Source organism: Anopheles stephensi, chromosome 2 (genome assembly GCF_013141755.1).
Source record: "Anopheles stephensi strain Indian chromosome 2, UCI_ANSTEP_V1.0, whole genome shotgun sequence".
Classification (NCBI taxonomy): domain Eukaryota; kingdom Metazoa; phylum Arthropoda; class Insecta; order Diptera; family Culicidae; genus Anopheles; species Anopheles stephensi.
Window position 1 is genome coordinate 82,503,942 of NC_050202.1, and position 23,459 is coordinate 82,527,400.

The 23,459-nt window shown below is 46.8% G+C and overlaps 2 protein-coding genes across 16 annotated transcripts in view; one reads left to right on the top strand and one right to left on the bottom strand.

The window, feature by feature from the left end:
• LOC118505665 (activating transcription factor 3-like) overlaps nucleotides 1–23,459 on the top strand; it is a 78,630-nt gene that overhangs the window by 48,529 nt on the left and 6,642 nt on the right. For 10 of the 14 annotated variants that reach the window (XM_036041791.1, XM_036041784.1, XM_036041789.1 and 7 more), the window contains 3 exons: nucleotides 16,216–16,731; nucleotides 20,384–20,515; nucleotides 23,178–23,381. In XM_036041791.1, the coding sequence (XP_035897684.1) occupies nucleotides 16,591–16,731; nucleotides 20,384–20,515; nucleotides 23,178–23,381 (477 nt within the window). In that variant the 5' untranslated portion in view covers nucleotides 16,216–16,590. Of the gene's footprint in view, nucleotides 1–47; nucleotides 140–15,281; nucleotides 16,732–20,383; nucleotides 20,516–23,177; nucleotides 23,382–23,459 lie in introns of all 14 variants that reach the window. The other 4 variants (XM_036041779.1, XM_036041777.1, XM_036041778.1 and 1 more) reach the window with 2 other exon arrangements.
• Nucleotides 1–23,459, bottom strand: part of LOC118505664 (ATP-dependent DNA helicase DDX11) — a 40,094-nt gene that overhangs the window by 5,397 nt on the left and 11,238 nt on the right. The window lies entirely within an intron of this gene.

Consider the following 23,459-nt stretch of genomic DNA (forward strand, 5'->3'; position numbering starts at 1 on the left):
AAACAGTTTGAAACTAATATTTACTTTTTTTCTATTCTCTTTTCTAGGTAACTGTCAAAATCCTTGACCCACATAGGATATGAAGCTTGCGAAAAGAAAGGCCTACCAAACACAACCGAACGAATTTATCACCCCTAAAGTAAGGACACTTTGCGATAGGTTGCGCTGTTCAATTTAAACTCCACACCACCCCCCCGTTTAATATACTCTCCAGTAAGGCTCCAATTTATCATCCATACACTACCGATAGCGCACGTTCTAACCTTTTGCAGAACCGTACAAATGTTCGCACTGGTACGTGCCCGGTCCGACACCTGCTTTTCTAATCACGAACGTAACACCCAGGGCAAATGACTTATTTAATGGGCCCTCCTACCCCGGTGGAAGTGTTTTCCCTGTGCTGGATGTTTATTTTACTTTTCACTCGTCGCATCATACCAACCAACCCCCCTCGAACCGGTAAACATGTCTGCGGGCGGACTGGAATCGATATGGCCGGCAAACGTTTACAGCGACTTCAAATTCAAGCGCTCTGCGGTGGGATAACGCGGGCGAACGTAGTTTATAAACCGCAGGCTTTCATGTTGCGTGCGTGCGTCGGACACAAAACGGTAGCATAGCAAGTCACAGTCACACAGTGAACTTGAAAACCACATAAAAAATGTGCGCATTTTAATCTCGCCAACCAACACCGAACCGGACTGGCTAGAGTTGAAATAGAGTTGGCGCGATCGTACACGCCTTTTGCGAACTGAATCCTACGCTTTTAAACGCGCCACACACTTGCAACGGGAACCGGGAGCGTAATTGATTGATCTTGTGTCAATTTATATCGCATTTATCTTCTTTGCTTGTGTCTTGTTTAAATAAGCATAAAAAACCACACACACACGCACACTCTTACATTGTATGCGGCACAAAAAAAAGTCTTTAGAAGGGAAAAATATATACTAAGCCACACTATTTGCTTCGTCGCCCGCCGTGTGGCGCTAGTGTTGCTTATCCGATGGCCTTCACTAATCACTCCCTCGCAATCGTTATTGGGTTAATCTATCACCCTGCCTCCCATCTCCTCCCTTTAGCCCCTCCCTCTTCAACCAGTCATAACTTCACGACGATTTGAAGCTAAACACAACACCACCATTTCGCTTCGTGCAACGATGATCCATCAATCGAGCTCATTGACGTTAAGCAAATTATGACAGCTGCAGTCCGTTGCGTCTCATTTCTTCATGCTCCGGTCCTGCGTTGCTGCAATATCTCGTAACCGTTCCTCGAGTCCCGCCGGGTGGAGGAATGCGTTTGACGAGCTTGTTGATTATTTATAACTCGTTCTGTCTCTCTTTGCAACTTCATTCCGCCTGGTTATAGTGTGTCTGAACTTTGTTTTTACTTAGATCCCTTTTTTTGCTCTCCCTTTCTGCTGCTACCAGGCGTCTCCATCGGTACGTGCGCACACAATGTGTGTGTATCTTAATTGCAAAATCGTTTCCCATGACATGAATCCAAAGAATGTCTCCCTGATGTCTTTGGAATCATGTCTCTTCGGTAATAATTGCATTATCGTTGAACCTTGTACGCTAGCGCAGGGAATTGGAAACAGTTTTTGAATCAATTTGTAAAACAAAAATTGCAAAAAACGCATCAACAGCATTCATTCACAACGATTAAGAGCTCACGCGTGGAGGGATGCAACGCTACCCTTCGGCAGTATACAAAGCTGTCCATTTAGTAGTAACAGCTTCGGCGAATCGCACTTGCAAAGACGTTCGCTTCAACACGTTCACACCCGGTCCACGTTGCCCAGTGTGCGTGCATTGGGCGGGATGGACAATCGGTTCGGTTCAGCAAGAGAGCAGCCATACACACACACACACGTACATGCGGGGCCACTTGGTGCAGCACGTGACGTTTGAAAGATACCGCCAACGATAAACGGAGGCCAGAGGGCACGAGCGAAAAAAGCAAGAACAACAAGCAACAGAGAGCACAAAGTCACATAGAAAAGAAAGGAACGTTCCGTGCCGTGGATGAGCGTCGGGCGTGCGAGCGGAGGTCTCGGTGGTAAGAGTAACACGCGCAACATGTGACATTCGATTAAAATTCCCACATCCGAAGGGCGCGCGCGGCACAAATACCTACGACCGGCATATACAGCTTCAGGGAACGACGGGAGGTGAGTTCGCCAATCTTTCGACCGCTTCTCTCCGTGTGATTATGTGTGTGCGTGAGGCGCGTTGTTGACAAGTGCGACAATGTGGCGCGCCTCCACGACCGGCCATTCGATCGAGACACCGTTGACAGCTTGCAAATGGAGATATTTCGCAGCTTTGGGCCACACTGGAAGGAAATTGTTTCGACGGGTTGGTTTTCTGGCTTTTTTCTGTTGATTGATTTGGAGACAATATTAGTAACATAATCTTTGTGCTGATGTGTCTACCACGTATCGGAGGGATAGCTTAAATAGGTGGATATTAAAAGCATGTTTGAAATATTGCATAAAACGAATTTGATCTCCGAAGCACGAGACCCCGATAACTGAGCTCCAATGGCACACATGCCGTATGACGGTTGTTTCCCTTTTATTGTGGCTGATAAACACTTTCTGTGATTATTGATACGTTATCGCTCCACAATCAATATGTAATCTTTTTTTTATTGGACCCAATTAAGTTGGAGCATCCTAGCCTCTCTTGCTAATCCGCATACATTCCTTGGCTCACATATTCCAAGTTTCCGGTAAGATAAAAGTTGGAGAATTTATGGCAATAAAAATTCCGTCTATTTTAAGGAGAAGGATATTGGAGGAGCAAAGACAAGAGGAGGTGCTATATGTCTTCTGCCGAATGTTACCTTATTTTGTTCAATAGTACGCGACCATAACTTCATGCGACAAAATAAACGAGTTCTTGATCGTGTTGTTGGAGATGTGAACCCACATCCAGCATGTTGTACCTTCATGCGTTACCGATGTCGCTATTGGTCTAGCTCCGGTTACTAATGCTATCTCGGATATAAAAATCTCTACCCATCTTCTCCCATCGTTCACCAAGGTGGTATGGTAATGGTAAACGAAAATCGTTATCACAATAATCATCCTAAAATACTCTCTCACGCCACTCACTATTGACTTTACTCCGGAAAAACAAAAACAAAGACGCCCTTTTTAAATATGCGCTTGTGACCTTCACTTTTCAGTGATTGGCCTTTCATTCAAAAGGCCATTAAAACCCGTTTTCACTACATTATATTATTCTATCCTAAAACGTTTATTAACTTTTCCCAGTGACAGCCGCACAGTGACCCAAGCCATTACACAATTATTTTCCTACCCGATCGAAGGCCATAGGCCACGGCTGTGTTAGATCTCGAGTTGCACAATGTTTGCGCTGCCGAATCAACCTACACCAACCGGATAGTAAATCGTTTTCCGACGATCGATCAATACCAGTAAAAACAGTGAACAACAACGTCAACCATTTTGAATCCTATACCCCCCCGGAAACTGGCCGTCGTGTGGAAAAGCAAATCAGCAGATGGGAATATCGCGAGGGCCGAAAAAAAAAGCGAAGACACACACATGGAACGTTCCGTGCATTTTAAAAATAGTTCCCGCAAATCGGGAAATCGGTTTTGAAATACTGTTCCCGATGCCACGTGGTCAACCAATATACGCAAAACATCGACAAGATGTCTAGGGATATATGCCAAAGAAAAAAAAAAAAACATACTTTTCTAATCACATTTTGGCAGACAATTAGACTCAGGAAACGTGGGCTTTTAAACCCTCGTAACTTTAACGTCACAGTGAAGCTTCATTTCCGGTTTTGGTTTTGCAAACGCAGCCTTTAAATGGTGTCTAATTATAGTGTGTCTTTAGTCGTCATTATTGCTGCGAGATTTACTACAACATTAAAGGACACCATTCATGCGGACCGATTATCGATTTGCTTTTTAATCAAACGCCATAAAGCCCCGAACGGTTCATCAAATGGCAATACGCTGCAAAACGATGACTCTCCTTAATGTGTTTAATCCGTTGCGGTTTATGGGTTAATTGCTGCGCTTTTATCACAGCTAGAAGGATTATGGCGAACCTGTTTTCCTCCAACACACGCAGACAGACACACACACGACACATCAAACAGTCATAAAACGGACCGCAACACAATTAGCTTAAAAACCCTTCTCGAACAGCCGCCTACAAGGGACACAAGGAGGCAAGGCATGTACTAAAGCCAGCGAATGGTGAAGCATAAAGTGCCGCCATACGGCTACTATTCATCTGTCAAAAAGCCCCAGGGTAGGGATGACAGTTGACACAGGGGAGCATGCAGGAGCGAGTCAAATGTCAAAGTCACCTGGCTGTGTGTGTCGAGCGTGCAGCGGCGTCCGGCAGCCATAATCAGCCTTCCATCCAAAGCATATTGCTCTCAGTGCTGTTGTTGTTAATATGTCAACAGCATCGTTTGCACGAGCAATTAGTGGCTTGTCAAACAAACAGAACAAAAAGAATCGTTTCTTGCATCGCTCGAGACACCGTGGTGGAGTGTTGACCAAAAACTTCACCACTGCTTTTGTCTTAGCCTTCACGTTGCTTCCTTTCTACAAAACTTCCTACCATAGAGGCTTCACAAGCCGGTCATGCGAATACGTAAACACATCCCAAAACCTCGCGAGATGCGTAACAACGTTCCTAATACAAACAACTCTCCGGATGGTCCGAATGGTAGATTTTGGATATGCGAAACGGTACATACATATCGCCGGACGAGTACTCCGCCCTGCCACGCATAATCCTCTTTAGAAACGAAATGCGCATCTGCGACACGATCACGCCAACTCCGGCCGGTCGCGCTCAAGACAACCGAGCGGTGAGGTTTGCGTGTAACACTGTCACAAGGCACAATTGATTTGTCGCCATGTTGCACTTGCATCCTCCGATCGCGACAAGTCGAGTGAGCACGATCGTGAGCTTCCACTTTGAAGACTTTCCAAAACAAAAACCAAAAATCTTCCCATGGTAGCCGAAGGTCTCCCGACCGAAGCTGAAATCGTACAGGTTGGTGTATTTTTCCGAGTGGTGGTGGCCACTTCCTCCCAAACCCAGTGTATGCCGCCGACCACCTCCCGTTCCTTCCTTCCATCGCTATTCCCTTAAACAAACAAACAAATACGCGCGATACGACTTCCTCTGTCGGGCGGAACTCACGAAAAGGTTTCGCCGTCGCTTGAAAACCATCGAAGGCTCGAAGTTTTTACGACACTTTGCTGTGCTGTTTGTGCTGATTATTTTCCCATCGCCGGCAAACGTTGGTGACCCTGAACGGAGGCACGCCGCCATATTGCCTGCCGGAGCACGACGATCGCAAACGATCGCTTTGATGTATGCCGTTTAGGTTGTTGGTGCTGAGTTCAGTAGAGGATGTTCCGGAGGAACTTGAATCGTTAGTCTGGTCGTGTTTATCTCTCCGTACTAGCCGGGTTCTTAACGGAGATTCAATGTTTGAGGGAAGTTGTACAGAAACTGTAGGCCGAAAAGCCTCCAAATTCTTTCCTTAATTTTTCCATAATATCCCAAGAACTCTGCATGTCTCCACAATGTTGGTGGCCTATCAAGAATTTCGGCAACCGTGTGTTCGCTCCACCTCACAAACATAACTCAAACATATGGTTGAATTCTCCTATAAATACTCAAAATTCCTGACACGCAGGAATGCATCGAAACAGCTCCGAGAAATTCTCGAACATCACGCCTGTCGTGCCATCGATACACATATGCAAACTTCCGACCATATGCGCCACAGAAGGGAGGGCAAGACAGTCGCAACAAAAAAAGAACAAGAATTGCAACCAACCGTCAGCCCTCCTTTCCTATCACCGAAAGCGACACCGAGACCTTTCATCGGTGCATCGATCTCCGAGGACGTGGGTGCAGCAGCAACGCGCCCAACTCAATTTTATGCGCGAGTATTTGGGTCAACTGTGCCGCGGTGCCACACTATCGCATGCTCATGTTGCCATAATTAGCGGCTTTCATTACTGTTTCATTAGCTCGCGCGTCGCGCCGCGGTACCGTGCCCCGTGCATTCCACGGCGAGACGTTCGCCCGAGCGAGTTCCGTCGACTTTTGATGCTTCCGTTGCGCTGCTCGGGAAGCACGACGGTCCGGCTGTCGTTCGATTGGCGCCTTCAGATATTGCGATTTTTGCATCGAAGGTGCGAACGTGTTAATCTGTTGCTCCAACTTGTAGCCCCGTTTGATTTTGTTTTTTCCTACACGAACGCTAAGATTAATGCTCGGTGAAGATAATGCAATTAAAAGAACATCTTTTTATCGGAGGATTTTTGGGTTATTGCCAAGATGGCGGCTGCCAACCATCCATTCCATCCCATCATGTGCATTATGCTCTCGAGCTGTGAAAGAAGATTTAAACTTCGTATGTTGTTTCTTAATGAATTTTGATACCTCCTGACGGCCACTCAACGGGGCTTTATCTTGATTGCTTTAAGTTTCACACCGCAGTTCAACATCTTCCGAAACAGAACGCACTTTGCATAATGAGGTACACCGCACGCCGGCTCCTTAAGCTGCTATGACGACACCTTTAACCGATACGGGAGAGAGAGCGAGAGAGAGAGCAGAAACCCGGTAATGAAATCAGAGAAAATACACTTATCTCGGTGCTTAAGTATCAGCGATTGGGGACACAGCCGAGAAATCGTGGCGAAACATTCTTTTTACACCTTCTTCAGCTTCAACTCCACCACATGTCTTTATGTGGACGGCGCGGAGCTACGGCCATATGCACGGTAAAAGAAGTAATTCTTGCCATATGTTTTATTTTAAAGCGTTTTGCTGTCATTTTTGGTGAAAATCCTGTTTCTCCACGCAAGCGATTACGATGTCAATTCGATTTATTTACCTTACACTCGATACCACGCTCGGGATCGCTTGGGATGTGACCCTCGCAATCGTCGTGGTTCCGAGTTGTGTGTTGCAGTACTTGGTTACCAGCCGGACACGGTAATGGTGCGTTTTTTCGTAAACGGTCCGTTTGGTGTCACCTCATTTCGTGAAACGTTTCGCGCGAGGGTCCAAAGCGTACTTGAAAACCGCGTTGTACACCGTTTAACGTTTAACCGCGTCGAGAGCCATTTTTAAGTGTCAAACACTTTCTGACCAGAATCTGCTCCACCCGGGGCGACAAACAACCATTCAGATGCAGATCAAGCGCACCGATACACACGTTTGGGGCGAACGCCACGGACGACAGGCACACCCGTCACGAGTTATTAAGAGTGACATAAATGGTGCCTTGGGTCTTGGGGAGTCCATCCAACAACAACAAACAAAAAACCTATGGGAGTAGCTCACCAATTTATATACTGGCCGTTAATATCCTGGATGAAGCTCGACTAGAACTATGGTTGGAAGTAATCGCCATCTTGACGATATGTCAATGAACTACAAAAATTTGGTTTGCAAATTGTGTGGAAACATAATCAATAGTACACAAAACATCTATCCGGGTAGGGACCTCTTCAAGAACTCTTGGCATGACTCACGCATCTCTCACGCAGCACCGGGTAACAACTCTTCATGACAATATCTGCATGAATGTCAGTCTTTGCTGCTTAACTAGTTTGGGATACAGTTACCAAACTCATCCTTCCGGACTTCACAATATCCTTCTAGACGCGAAACTCATCCCTCAAAATCAGCAACAGACACTGGGTACCATTTGTTTGTTTGTTCTAGCCTGGCCTTTCAGGCCGGGAGAAACGGGCCAGCATCCACATTACGACATCTTTCCCGACACTCTGTCAATGACGGTCAATGTTCGAATTTTCCCACCCTGTACCATTTTTCTGCCAGATGTCCGCTGCTGTCCAAGGTCATCCCCGAAATGTCTTCCTCGCTCTCGCTTCTTAAAACAAAAAAAAGGCACACACACACACGCACAAGAACGTCGGAAATCGACGAAAAATGGGGGATGGTCCCTCCATCTTGAATCTCGACCGCGTACCGAGAGATAAACCTAGTCTGTGTGTGTGTGTGTCTGTCTGCGTTTGTATTTTTTTTTTTGCTTTTTGTTTATGGCGTATGCCCTCTTGCCTTGCCGAAACTTTTTCGATGTTTAACTTTCCTTGTTTGCGTAGCGTATTCTCTTGGGGTGTCTTTGCTGTTGCGTCGCTTCACCGTTTGCAAGCGATGCCCCGGCAATATCCGTTCCCTGGCTTGGTCGGCCATGTTTGGAGACGCATCGGTTTTTGTGGTTTCGCGTTCCATCGAACCCTCGTATGTGCGTTTTGGATTTCGTCTGGATTTTGTTGCGACTCTGGCAGCGTTTCGTGGACGACGATGAGAAGTATGGAAACGGGACGCGATGGTCGTATGCCGAGGACAGACTTTTAGTTCATTTATCATCGATTTTCGATTTTTTCTGAACATGCAGATGAGCGTTTAGAGCTCGGCGGAGATGGGCGAACAGAAATTTGGTGCTGTGGTGTTGCTTATTTTTGGACGCATGTTTTCACACAAAGCAGACAGCTCTGCAGCAGTTTCATTTATTATTTGGACAACTGGACTTCTGCGCTAAAAATCAAAGTTTAATGGCTTTTCCTGGAAAAAGGCTTGATTCTCTACCGTAGGTCACCATTAGCCCACAGTTTACGCATATCTACCAATAAACATTCCATCAAGCATCGCGTCTACATATTCCCATAATGGAGGCACACAACGCGATCTGTCTGTCCGAATTAATTGATCGGGACACTATTTAACTCATCGCCAAGACCACACTCTGTCTCCTTGGCGCACCGCTTCGCTCTCCGTTCCAGAGCTTCAACTTTCCGCAACTAAACGCATTTTAGCGTGATCGAACCGGTGCATTAATCACGGCAACATTTTTATGTGTCTGCACGCGATCGTTAGCAATATCGAGGACTCAAATGTCCCACGATCGACGAGGGTGAAATTTGAATATCCACTAATGGCAAATGACGGCGACCGGGGAGAAAATGCTCAACCCAAACGTACCCCGGGCGCCACAGGTTTAGGGTTTTATAGCATTTCTGGTAACTCCGAAATAACTTTTCACGGAAAAAAAAATATTGGAGCACCTCTAAAAGCCACATTAGACCTCACAGTTGACGGATATAAAAATCTGCAGCATTCGTGGAAAGCAACGATTAGCCTAAGCGGTCCCATCGATCCTGACCGACTCCTTTGTGTGCCAAATGAATGCAGTTTTTAAGCCACCACACCTCACCGATCGGCCCGGGTATCGATCTATGCCGAGGGTCAATCAGAAATTATGATTCTCTCCTTGGGTGCCCCCAAGCCGATGATCGTAAAACTCTGCCGTCTCCAGCTCCCCAAACTGGAATCTGAAACGAAGAAATCAATAATCGGATGCGAGAAAGCAAGACGCAGGGACAGTGAGCATAACGGACGGGGGGAGAGGTCCAAGATTAATCGGCGCCATTAGCATGCTGCGAATAGTGGGGGTTTGCTGCAATGGATCAACCGATCGATACAGGATGCAGATTTTTGGACACCTTTTTTTGTCCTCTTCAATCCCTCACCGAGGTGAAGACCAGAATGTAAGAACATAAAGAAGTAGTCGCTAGCAAGTAAACAACCCCGTGGAACGTTGTTGTACCGTCCGAAAATCGAGCTGATGTGTTGTTATACATTAGCGCGAAATGCACAACGGACGCGAAAAGCTGAAGATGACAAGCAACTTGAAGTCCTGAAGATCGGTTTGGGAGGTGATATTGATTAAAATTAATAGCAATAATTAAGCGCCCATGTAGTTGGTTGTTTGGGGATTGGATATCGTGCCGAGCGAAGGAACTTTATGGGGCAAAATTATACAAATTCGGTTTCGTATGACAGTTTCAAAAATTTGACTTCTCTAAAAATAAAAAATAAACCTTTTCTTAACTGCAACATAACCACCCGATATCAATGGGGTGATAATTTTGAATATCACCATGTGGCTTATACCGTTCACTGGCAAACTCGCGCTGCACAGAGACCCCGCGAAGTATGTTGAAAACCGCCGAGATTGGTGGGACAGGTCAAAAGTCCTCGAGTCACCTTGACTCGGGAGGCTGGATGGATTTTATGGGCCCATACCTTACTAACTGACTGCGTCTTACCATACTGTCGGCAGCAGCGAATGTAACCACCACCACCACCATCGCCACCATCATAAGCCGCATAAAAGACGTCGGATCCGAAACTCCGAAAACGAAAATGCAAAACGAAGAGGACGAAGAACAGAAAACGAAGCACACAACTTCAACCACTCGATGCTCAGAGCTTGATAGTTCGTTTTACGACCGCATAAAAAAATGAGATATTGGCCTTTTTAAATTGCCACGCGTTTTTTTGAGCGGGGCACGCGGGGTTTGAATGTTGGACGACGGGCTCCACATCTTGGCAGCTTGAAATCTTGAACCCTGGCGAGGGATCCGCTTCCCTAAAATGGCCAAACTATTATTGCTGCCGCCGCGCTGGTTCTTCCTCGCCGGTGCTTCACGCGGTGAACGGTAGCCAAGTGGATATGTTTCGATGGTTCTTCACTAGCGAATATCACCACCTTCGCTAAGCAGCAGCACCGTATCGCACAGACAGACTTACCTCCAAACATCACCGCAGAACAAAACCCATGTCCGAAGAAGCATCCAACGGCACTGCACAAAAGATGCCGCCTTGGCCGAAAATGCCGTTTGTGTCTGTAAACACGTTCCCCCAAACGGCTGTTGACATCAGCGACATTGTTTCCCCCCCCCCCCCCCCCCCCGATCGTCGCCATGTTCGCCATCATTCCGGTAGCTAACAAGTGGATGATCAACATGTCACACGTCTGCAGGATCCAATCAAGACCGCGGAGCTATTCCGGTTGCTACTGTGCTAGACGCGTTGTTCATCGATCGGGTCATAAATTCAAACTTGGCACGAGTCACCGATTGCAATCTTTAAAAGGCAATCACGGAAGATGGCCACAAATTGCATTTGCGTTCGCATTGCTGACCTGCGACGACGGTCTTTCAAACATCTACTGACTATGGCCAGACTTTGGCGGAGTAGACGATATCGTGGTGTCGTAAAACGTTATCGCGACCCTGCGACACCTTCGAAATGATGGAGTCTTCGGGACCGTAATGGCTGATTTATCTCAAGAGTTTAAGTGTCGAAATGATCACGCTGAAGTGCATCAGGACCTCCAATGATGTGTCCTTCAGTTAACACGGTAGAATAATTAACCAGAAATCATCTTCCCGCTCGCTCTAACCGATGAAACAAGAAGCGTTCGGCTACGACGGAATACCTTATGTCACATCGTTTCCCAACCATTGTGGCCACTTTAGCTGGGACACCCGTTTTGTCTTGCTAATTGGAGGAGCAAACGGTTAGGCTGCAAACATGGGTCTCTTTGTTTTTGTAAAGATAAATTCTCAATGTCATGCTTCTTGAGGATGAGTCAAAAAAAAGGCTCACAAAAGCGGCTCCGAAAATCAGTATTTCGGTAGCTTCGGAATAAGATGTTTCCGAAGCTGTCACTGTGGCGTGTAAGCGTCAATACACCGTGTCGTTTTGAAGCAAAACTAATTGGCAAGCGTAAACTTGACTTCAAAAGCACATCGCCATAGTGAAGAACTCTTTCCCTTATGTGTCTATCTGCGCCACAATTGAAGAGTTCCCTATGATAGCTATGTCATAATAATAGCTAGCGACGAACAAAGACATGTTCGCTCCAGGAAGATGTTCCAGCGGGATAGAATACGAGTACCCGCGTGCCCCGTCTCCTGTCAAACTTCAAATGATATGCGAAGGAAACTATAAAAAAAAACCCAAAGAAATAATCGTAAAACCCTCAACCCTGAAGCGATGTGGGTTGAACAAAAAAATGGCGAAGGAGAAAAAGTCGTCCAAACAAAGGGAAAACAAATGGCCGGCCCGAAGGCACCAGCAGCCCGTACCGGAACGTGTGCCACGTTTACAATCTAAATTATGATACCCATCAACATCCAGCTCACGCGACAATGCGTCGTCGTCAATGTGCCGTCCTTTATTGAAGTTACCATGGATACTTTCCTCACGCGAAGCCTGAAGACGCCAGCGCACCGCCACCGGGTTGGGAACGACCGCCTGGAACCGGCAGCAGTAGGATGCGAGATGCGACAAACTCTCATCTGAAGGCGCGCATGCACATATACATATTTTCTGTCGCAATAAAAACTGCATTATATCGGAATTTGCATAACGCCTTCACGTACCTCACTCATCGCAGACGGGCGGACCACCGGCGAACGGATGCAAATGAAGAGTGCGCGTGAAGAACACGAAGAAGAAGCTGCTGTTACTGTTCCAAAAACACATGGTTGGTGTGTTTGTTTTGGATGAAATGTGCTTCAGCCACTCATAAACACAGGTGTGGTTTCCAACAACGTACTCCGAAAGATGTGTTCCAATTCTCGTCCAGAAATTCCAGAACTTCAATTTATCGAACCGAATCGAATTCTACAGGTGGCTGCTCTTAACCGGACTGTTTGTGGACACTGCGTGCGTGTGTGTCTGTCCGAACACATCAATAACAACGAAATATAATCACACCAAACGGAAGTGTGAATGAGAATGTTGGCCGTAGCTGGGTGCCGCTACTAGCCCTTTGCGCTGTTGTTCGACTTCATTTGCGTATGGCATTGTACGCCCGCCCGGATGCGGGTCATATGACAAGCGGTCTGTGAGGTTTCGGTACGAAACCACGAAAAGCACTTTACAGCACACACACACACCTCATCTTTCTTCCCATCTGTGTCCTCCTCCTCCGTAACTTTGTGCGCCGATGGTTACGGAGGTGGTTCTCTGTAACGGATTTTATTTATAAATTTCATATGGGTAACCGACCACCTTCCCGGTACCGTCGGAGAGTGCAGTTTCTTTCCGCTTGACGTCCATTTAGAGTTGAGGATTTTTTGCAGATTAGCAACGAATAGACTATTTTGACGTTTATGAACAACGAGACCAAAAAAAAATTACTAAGTCGCCTACTATAAGTGATGTCTTTTTCGTCATGCACTGTAGCCAGCACGTGCTAAATTGAAACTTATTATTAGCGAAATCTTCTTTTTAATGTATCCAGTATTACTAACCGTTACCGTTAACTTAAGTCAACTCACATGTCCATGCCTTTTGCGTTCCCTCCCACTGTGCACGGATGCATCAAACGCCCCGAAGCGCCGCAAGAATGTGTGTGTGTGTGTGCGTAAATTACAATCCGGCGTACGTTTGCGCAAATTCGCCACACGCGCCTACACACACTCTGTCCCTGATCCGACTGTGTCGTATGGAGTCAACGGGACAATAAATTAAATCCGCAGTCCTGAACCGCACGCACATCGCAGCACCCCATCGCAGGACCCAGCAGAGACAAGTGCAACACACCACACAATGGGCCATTCATACGGCCGAACACTTTCAGGTTCGCTTATCGGAGATTTTATTTTGCACCGGTCCTTCTTCCGTTTTAAACGATGCTTTTCGATGCCCAAAAGGGGCGGAATGCAAGTGCAGTGAATGCATTTTAAGTTGCAAAAGTGGAACGCGGAGTTGAATCAGAGGAAGGACGGAAAGACAATGCGTGTTTTGGAAGACAAATTATGTGAAATGATTACGAGACGCGCAAACAAACTCCCGATTACAATCGTATCACTTCAATTAGTCACTACACGTCACAGTGACAGATCTACTAGGTACTAACCAGTCATGTTGATGTACACCGGTTATCTCAAGACTAAACGTCACGTTCTCGATCACAAACAAACGAGAGAAGCTGTAATCGAAACAGCTTGGTGCAAAGTTTACAAGAAGCCACATGTATTAAACGCACTGCTAAATCAACCCGCGATCATTGCAATCCCACCAAACGGTAACCTGCTCAATATCAGCTCACGTCAAGCGGTCGACGCCAATAATTAATCATCCAAACACGGGCACACATAAACAGGCGATTATCGGCGTTTTTTTCTTCTTCCTCGCTCTCAAAATACAACGAAGAAGTGGAGCTCGCTTTAAACGAGTTTAGTTTATTGGCGGGTGGTGTGATCATTGTACGGAGGTGACTGTACCGCTCAAGCGAAAGTAACACTTTCACATCGAGGACCGAAGCTAGCAAAAACGTCTCATTGCAATAGTAAAATTGGGTGGTTAATAAGCTTAGATTAATCTTCCTCCAGCATCAAGAAGCTGTATCTCTCTCTCGCTCTCTCCATTTGATTTATTTGACCCCGCCGAAGGCACACTACACATATGACCATCTGTCACACGAGACGCACCGGAGAGCCTACGCAGTTCTAGTCCACCTGGAGCTGAGGCCGTTAGCGTCCGCCTAGAGGGCGCCACTCTTTGCGTGCAAAGTAGTACACGCTCTGTCAGCGTTGCCGAGCTGTGACTGTCCGATTGTTTTGTTTAGTGCCAAACATGGCAGTCCGGAACGTGGAGGCGTTTGGGATTGGGGCAGCCCAGGGAGTTAACCTCAATCTCATACCGATCCTCGGTAGCGCAACACTTAATGGAAGGAATGAATGGTAGAGAGAGAGCGATATATACACACCACGAGACCGGTTCGAAATGATCTCCGAACTGTGCTCGGTAGTGGGTGCGATCTTTTTGTGCAATTTTTTTTCCTTCCTTCATTTCCTTCCTTTACGCAGAGTTCCTGTAGGAGCAGCGAGCACTGCGTACGAAATGGGAAGGAAATGAATGGTTAAATCTGCATGAATTGGGCTATTAAAACCGGCGGATAGCTGGTGTATCGTGTTCTCGCTGTCTGGTGGGGTGAGGCGAACATAGAGAATAATGACTTGACATTACGTTTATGGAAGAACGAGCTCCATTCCGGGCCATCCGGGCGACACGTTACCGGTGTAGGTCCACTTTGAAAGCCCATAGCTCATTTCAATCCTCCCGGTGGATTGAGTGGGTGACTGGCTCGTCCCAAGCTTTGGCTAGAATCTATTTTATGACCCGCTCCGAACACCGAGCCTCACCACCATCGCCGACAGGAGGGCGTTCTGCCCCAACGCCTTCGACGGCATCCTCACTGATGGGGAGCTTATTTTGTCTGATTTTTTTGCCTTAACCGAACACTGGTCAAACCTGAAGTCCAATTAATTATCGCACCGCACCACAGTTCATCGCAGCGCGCACCGACGCCGGTAGCAATTATCATTAACCGAGTTTTTTGTTTCTTCGTCTGCCTCAGTTCTCTCATTGCAGATAAGCTTCCGGATTCGTGGGCAACGGAACACTCCCGCTTCTCGACCGACCACAACAAGTGCATAAATCAATCAATCAACACAGCCTGCACACCGACGAAAGTGCAACAGGAGCGGCGCACGGTCGCCAGGATCGCCTTGTGAACTTTTGTGAACGATTAACTAGTGCCTTTCCATATTCGCTTGCGGCAACATTCGCGGGGGCAACCAAGAAAACTATTGGATGCGAATTCGCGTTACGCCCAAAATCTGGAGTTTAAAGTGACATCGACTGTGGATGTGAAATATCTGTGCCAATAATCGTTAGTCTGTGACAGGAGCTACCGAAGAGTGCCCGTTGAATCGTACAATCGTAACAATAATACCGACAGTTGGGTCAGCCTTAACGGTCCCCTCAGAGTGGTGCTGAGCAGCAAGCATATTGTGATTTAAGTTAATGTAGCAGCCACAATACTTTTATATACAAACCGTACAATCGATACTATTTAAAGCATACGCAATCTATTTAAAACGACGTGGTATAGTAGTTACGTGGGAGTATAAACACAACGCACACACGCTCCTAGTAGTAGCAGCAGCAGCAGCATCAACGTCATTCATTCACCAATACTACTTCTGCCCATTAAGTGCAGTGCACAGACACACACTCACAAATACACCCAACACATACACACACATACAACCAGTGCGCATGCAAACACGTGCCTCTTTCCAACAACAACAAAAATCGAACCACGTTACACGCTGCGCAAGTGGGAGCGTCCTCAAAGTGCAAAAGTAAACAAGAGCAAAGCGTCCTGTCAGTGGCGCATACACCGGTGACAAGTGTGCGCAAAACGCAAAAGTGTATTCGAAATATCTGTGATTAAATTATTTCTGTTAATTTTGTGTGTGTGTGTGTGTTTGTTTGCTTTATTTTAGTGACCGGTCCGCGAACCTTTACCGAGTTATGGTTTTGTTTTTTGTTGTTACCTTGTAACGATCTTCTGGTTGGTTTTTAAACGAAGTGTAAAAAGTGCCACGTAAAAGTACGAACGAAACGAACACAAAACGACGGCTCGATTTTGAGCGAGTATTTAAACACGCAAGTTGGGCAAGTCACCCCCAAAATCAGCAATCTAACGCAAACGATATACGAACTTCGTCAAACGAAAGAGAAACTTAAGGCGGGGAATCAAATTCCCGCCCGCCAATTTAGTCATCCTACCGGCTGATCAACCCGTACACAGCTGACCGTTGCTCCAAGAGCGACATCCTACATCTAGCACTGCGCCCGCCCGGGAACACACGCACAACATGTTCAACACAAACCTCAGCCTTACCGTGCCATCGCTCCTGATCATGGACGGTGGCACACCCAGGACGCCGGAGATCCTGAACTCGCTAATGGCCATGACAAATCCGCTCGAGTACTCGTATCCAGTGAACAACTCACAGGTGAGTTGCCCCCAATATCCCAGGTTTACTAATACTTTGTACAAAGCGTGAGGCTACTACCAGATATCCCAAAGTTTCTTGCTCATTAATTCTAGTCTCAATCGTACCCAACACATTCAAGATGTAGCATGTTTCCAACATTTTAGCTTCAATTGCATCAAGTCGAGCCAAGACATTGTTGCTACTATTGGAATGCATACTACCATAAATCTAGTGTACGTGAGTTCTTCCCCTTGAACCCTAACTGCCATTTCGAAAATAATCATTCCTCCACGATTTGGCCGAGCAGCCCACCATAAAGACTTTTGCCTCCATTTTTATAGTGTTAGGTTTGAGCCAGACATTAGATTCCCTCCACTAGCCAATTAAAGCCGCTCATTTGCATACCACCACACTTTGTCCGCAACGCAGGAAATGTCGTTGATAACATCTTAAATACACCTCCGCAATGAATTCCGACAGCACGATTCATTTCTCCCTATCCCCGACTACAATGTAATGCATTCGTGACCCCTGACAAGAGCTCTCCCATTCTGTGTGCTCCTAGACCGTGTGCGCTATCCCGCGCTCCCTCCATCTTTCGTTGCTCTCGTGTCGCTTTTCGGGGCCGGTCCTCGGTAATTCAATCAAATACCGATAAAAATCACTCAACAAATAAAATCTAATTTACTACTACATCACGGTGCACCGGGACAAGGAGTTAGTGTACAAGTAGTGACACTGGCCGCCTTCAACAAACAACCGGTCTGCGCCATTGTACGGTATGTCACCATTTGCGTGTGTGTGTGCCAAAACCAACTAGCATACCACAGCTGATTAAAGCTGGAGCGCTCAAACCTGTCCGCACGGTTGTTGGCATTTCGTCCAAAAAGTCTTGTTCCAGGCCGATTGGTAGACGCCAGCCAAGACACACTTCCCTCCAGAGCTTAACAATACCACTTTTGAATAGAAAGAGAGATCAGAGTAATGCGACGACCATGATATGACCTTACAAGACGAGCCCCAAATAAATCATAATCAATGCTCCGGAGTACTGTGTGATGTATTCTCCCGTATAGAGCGAGAGAGCGTCACTAATCACACATCTAGAGTCGTGAGGCTTAGAATGCTTCTACTAGGGGCGTATTAGTTCTATCGAGTCGGGTCGAGCTTGGGGGTAGATCTTGATGAAGCTCAAAGGAAATTGCCGCGACCATGATGGTTATAGCCATCAGCGACTCCCCAAACGCTGGACCCACTTCCGATGACTTTGAGCACCCACACACAGCGCTTGCCCGGGAGAGTACTCTGTTCCGAGACGTGACAGCGCAGTACCTTCGGGCGGTGGAATGTGATGTTGGAAGTGTCCATAAATCTTCCTACACGCGCGCGTAATCGCGTGGTACATGCAACAGTTCCTGCAGCACCATACATCTCGTAGCGGTCGCCGTAGGACCTACCGAAAGCCAACCACCTGTCATTTCACGTAGGTAGCGAGCGCCATAATGTTCCTATCAAAGACACGAGCCCCGTCCCTTTCCGACACACACACAGGTGCGTGCGGTACAACTTTTTGGAGAAAGAACGGCTGAGGGACACGGTGTGTAACTGCAATAACGAAATAATCATGCAAGCAACCCTGACCCTTTCAATGGTGCGACCTCCAACCGTTTTGAAGTACACATCCCCCAAGTGCGCCTTACACCTGACCCAAGCCGCACGCCAATGCTTCTAATTCCAATTACAAGCGGGCCCAACCCTACTTCTGCTGCCCTATCGCGTTATCGCGAGTTCTTTCTCGTCCAGAAATCGCCGGGAAAGTACCGCTGGACGGAACCACCACGAAACACGTAGCCATGCCCTTCGATAACTTCCGTCGCCCGGCTGGTACAGGAAAATGGACGAACAAAAGCTCGCTTAGTTCCAGTCATGGCGCCGCCATCAAACGAAATCGACCCCCCCCCCCCCCTGCACACACGACACTGTCCCCTCGGTGTGCGGGGGACCTGTTTGAAACAATGTTGTATTAGATTTTATTACCTTCCTAACCTTACTTTTTTGCGTTGCTTTGGGGTGGAACACGAACAGCTACAAACTCGGGGTTCGTGTATGTGTGTGTGTGATGTGCGGTATTGCGGGTTAGGTTGGATTTTTTCACACCTTTGCGTCAGGTTCCGCGTGTCTAATGGCAATTCTTCGTTAGCTCGCAATCATATTACTCTGGTCGCTGCCCCAATCCCGCACCAGAGATCTCGTGTTGCATCGTTTTGTACGTGAAGTTCCTAATGAAGCACCCGCCGTCGAGCAGCACTATCAACACGTGTGGAATTATTCTCTGTGACACCGTACCGTATCAGTGTACGCAGAAAGTAAAAGAAACCTAAAACAATGGTGGTTCCTTCCTGTTGCTGATCATCTTGCTTCTGGATCAGTGAAGTTCCTACCGGGAAGTCTAATCATTCAAACCACCGGTAAACGTAGCAATTTCTTACTATTACCAACTTCAACTTCTACAGACCTTCTACCATTAAAGCCGACCCAACATGGCGGAGATGTGTTTTTCGTCGGGCCGGCTCGGACAAGGTTGCAAAAGGTGGCAGTAATTTATGTCCCACAGCTTGCCGTTCGGGCCATCGATTCACGCGCCTCGGATGATAGATTTCCCAAAAAGGCAGCCCATTTCCGTTCCGGCCAGCATATCCGGCCCGGAAGAACCGATTGGCTCAGTTGGTCGCAGTTAAACAAGCCCGATTCGAACGAACTGATAACGACCGACCGGGCCCGGGCACACCCATCACACTTTTGCCGTGGGCCCACGGCGGTGTCAACGAACCGAATTCCTCTGGCTCGCACACCTTCCCTTTCCTGTAGCTTCCTCACTTTTCTTTTATCACCGTATCAGTGGCAGTTTCAATTTACCCGACCTACAAAGCGAACCTTCCGTTCACCGCCGGCGAACGATTGTACGATTTGGTTCATTTGCTTTTGCCACGTTTTTCGTTGTTGCTGAAATTAAAGATGCGTTGCTTTAGATAAGCTACACCTCGCCCGCAAAGCGCTTAATTCAAACGACAATCCCTCTCTGGTATGGACACACACACACACACACGACCCCGGCGCATGAAACAAAAGCACATTGAAAATGACCGTTGATTAATTATTTCTGGCACGCAGACCCCCTTCCAGGCAAAGGCCTCATTTCCATAGAATATGTCGTGAAATGTATTGGCGTGTATTGTGTTTTCCCAGTTGGGAGTGGGAAACACAATTATGGTTAGCGAAACAGCGGGTAAGGCACTGTTACGAGCGTTTCCGAATTCTAGCACCGAACGACCGGATTGATGAAAGGGAAGTGTAAATAGTAATAATAAATTGAAAAATGACATGAAATAGGATAGAGGAATGGGAAAACATACGAAAAAAAATAGAAAATCCAATAAAACAGATAAATGTTGAATGTTAAACAGCAATCAATAAGAGTGCAGAAGTATAGGACCCTCTGCAAAGGTGTCGAACCTGACATTGAAAATCTTTCATGAAATATTTCAAAACATTTCAGCCAGGGCATTTAATCGCATATTGTGATACAATCGAGTATAAGATTGAAAAAAGGTTGAATCCTCTTCTTAACTTTACTTAAAACCTTCTTCTTTTTCCTTCTTCTTTCCCGCAGACATCACTGAACGATAGCCATTCCAACAGCTCCGACTCTCCACTGGACTCCCCTGCGAGCCAGCAACATCAATCGCAACAGCACCAGCAGCAACTTCACCTTCACACCGGCAAAACGCCAAGCGTACAACAGGTAAATGAACTGCGAAACAAAACAAACCTTGTCCTCCATCTTTGGCCCCCTCACCCAGGCGAAACATTTTTGCTCTGCACAGTGTGCAAATAATCTGTAAACCAAGCAACCAACAGTCTCGACCAAACCCGGTTTCCGCGCGAAGCTTTCCACTTTTGGAGAATCGAAACCCCAATCCACCAAGTGCAAACAATATGGCCACAGTAACGACCCACAAAAATATGCTTGTTTGTGAGAGTTGTTTGGTGGATGAGAGTGGAACTGTTGGCTGAAAAAAAATCCGTTTTATAGCTAATATAGCAATTGAGGTCTCGTACCTTTACCAACTGATTGATCTTGCTAGGAACTTTGTCCAGAAACTGTGGAATTTCTGGAGCTATAAGACCTCTCGCTTAAGGTTAATCTAACTTGAAAGTATAATATCCCACACAATGATCTTCAAAATGTCTATTTTTGAAGACATTTCAACCAAGCCAAGAACCATCCCTCTGGAGAACTGTAGAGGATGCTTCGTCTAAGCCAATTATGAGAAGATTTATTTCCTCGCATTGCTGTCCCCCATTGTATAGAGGCCTTCTGATATGGTTGTCGAACTTCAAAAACCCCATAATATCTCTAGGAACTCAGACTTCGAAGCTCATCAATAGCTCCCAATCAAAGAGATGATACCCGGTAGGGAGCAATCAATTTGTCCACCATTCAATCACTAATGACGATAATTATGAACATTGGCAGCAACGACGACTCCGACAGTGCGGCGGGAACGATTAATCAGCAGCCACGTTAACGTATTTTAGCATATTTTGGTATTCAAATAGCGCATGATTAGCCTTCACCTTCACGGGAATCCTCGGTCTGACATTTTGAAATCAATTTGTTATCCTGCCGGACTGATTCGTGCGCGAGCTTTTCGTGAGCTTATCAGAGCCGCGGTACATTGTATGAGAAAAAAACCTCTCAAAAGTTGGAAATTCACTTGTCTGGACATGATTCACCTTGTCCACGGTACCCTCAATTTTCAATCAGCCCCCCCAAAAAAAGAAGTCGTTCTGCAACTTTTGTTTCCGGTCACAGTTGCACGGAATCGCACCGGGCAGAACGATCCCCCGCGTACCTTGCGCGTGTGCGAGGTCAATCATCCGCAGCCTGTTTGCTGTTTCAGCTGCTCGCTCAACTTCGCCATTCTCAGGCCTCACGACGAAATGCTGATTGATGGAGATGGTCGCAAAACTTCGCCCAACCAAACCAAATTCAACGCCCACGGTGCGACAATACGTACGTACGCCGTGCCCCAACATTTCGGACCCTGGCACATGGCACCATCCAACGGCAACCCAAACCGAAAAATCGCCAACACCAGGCACGTTCGCAACACACCCCCCCCCAGGGCCCGCGCATTTGCATACAAAAATACCCAAGCAAAGAAAGATGGGAAAGAACAATTCGATTCCGCGCGCACCCCAATCTCCACTTTCTTTCCAAGATCTTCGTCCCACCAGGGATGGACTCACGGCGATCGCTCACACATTGTGCCCGCGGAACGACAAATGCCACATGCGAGAGCGTGATTTTGAAAGCATTTCGTGCGCTTCATCTTCGCCCCGGGAACTCTGTGGGCAGTAGTATCGCAACGCACTGGAAAATGTGTGATCTTCGATCTTGATCTTCACCACCGCATGATGGTAAGATGAGCGAGACACCAGTTTTCATTACCGCGCTTCCTTGTGGAGTGTGGCTTACTCTCTTAAGCTACAAAAGGGTTGGTTGAGGCTTTTTAATCGAAAGCCATCCGTACGTACACGCAGCAACCAAAACCAAACCTGCCAAGCAGACGAGCACCACCACGCGAGATAGCACGCAGATAAGGACACGAGGCTTCGTCCCAAAAATGGCGAAAGCATTTTTCATGCTTGCGTCGGATCGTGAAGAGAAAAGGCAGAGAGGTGACACTGGAGGGCAGGATGTTCCCTTCGAAATAAATAATGGCCCGAATAAGTCACCCCACCCAGAAGCATTTAATGGTCCTGCTGGTTCAATTATGTTTCACGACTTTTGGGGCCACGTTTCGGTGTTGAATTATGATTATGGTCGCTTTACCGTATGATTCTTAAAACTAGTTTTCGTTTTCCCCTTTTTTGTATGTGGAAGAGCGCATTCGGCTTCCTCAGCAGCAGTAGCGATATGATTCACTCTTGTTCTGCTTCTGTTTGTCAAATTAATTTTTAACGACTTCGATATTCGGACGACTGAGTTATGAGAGGACGCCGAGAATTCTTCAAGTATGGCGTCTATCGGTGTTTAAAATGCTTTTCACTACCGCAACTAGGGTATTGTCTTTGCGAGAACAACCCCAATCTTACCGATTCCATCTCTCAACCTCTTTTTACTATCCCGAGACGACACAGACATGTCCCAAATTCTTCACATTTTACTGACCTCAGTAAAGAAAACACATCAAAAATTCCTCTTATAACTAAAGCAGACGGAAACGATTTGCACGATTTCGTAACTGCTTCATTCCGTCCAAAATTAAAAGGACGGGCGATAAATAGAATCAGCGCGATCGTGCGCGTGATACAAAGCTCGCGGACGATATTGTGTCTACGTCGCATGATGCCTGATCCTCAACTGTGTGCTCTGTTCCCGTTCCCTCTGCTTACAGACATGCTCGCAACTCATCAAGGAAGGCGTGAAGCTGTTGATCCAGAGCAAACGCAAACACAGCGGTGGAGACTCGAGCGACGGCAACGAATCCAGCACGCCGAAGGCGAAGGTAGCCCGACGGCGTGACGCCTCCATGACCGATCACCGGGAAACGAGTGAAGATGACATCGAGTCCAAGGCGAGTCCTCGCTCGACTGTTGCGGTAAGTATCTTCCGAAGGGTTGATCACAGCTTAAATTAAAGGTTGAGGTGTATTATTTTTTCGGATTCTTTTCTGCTC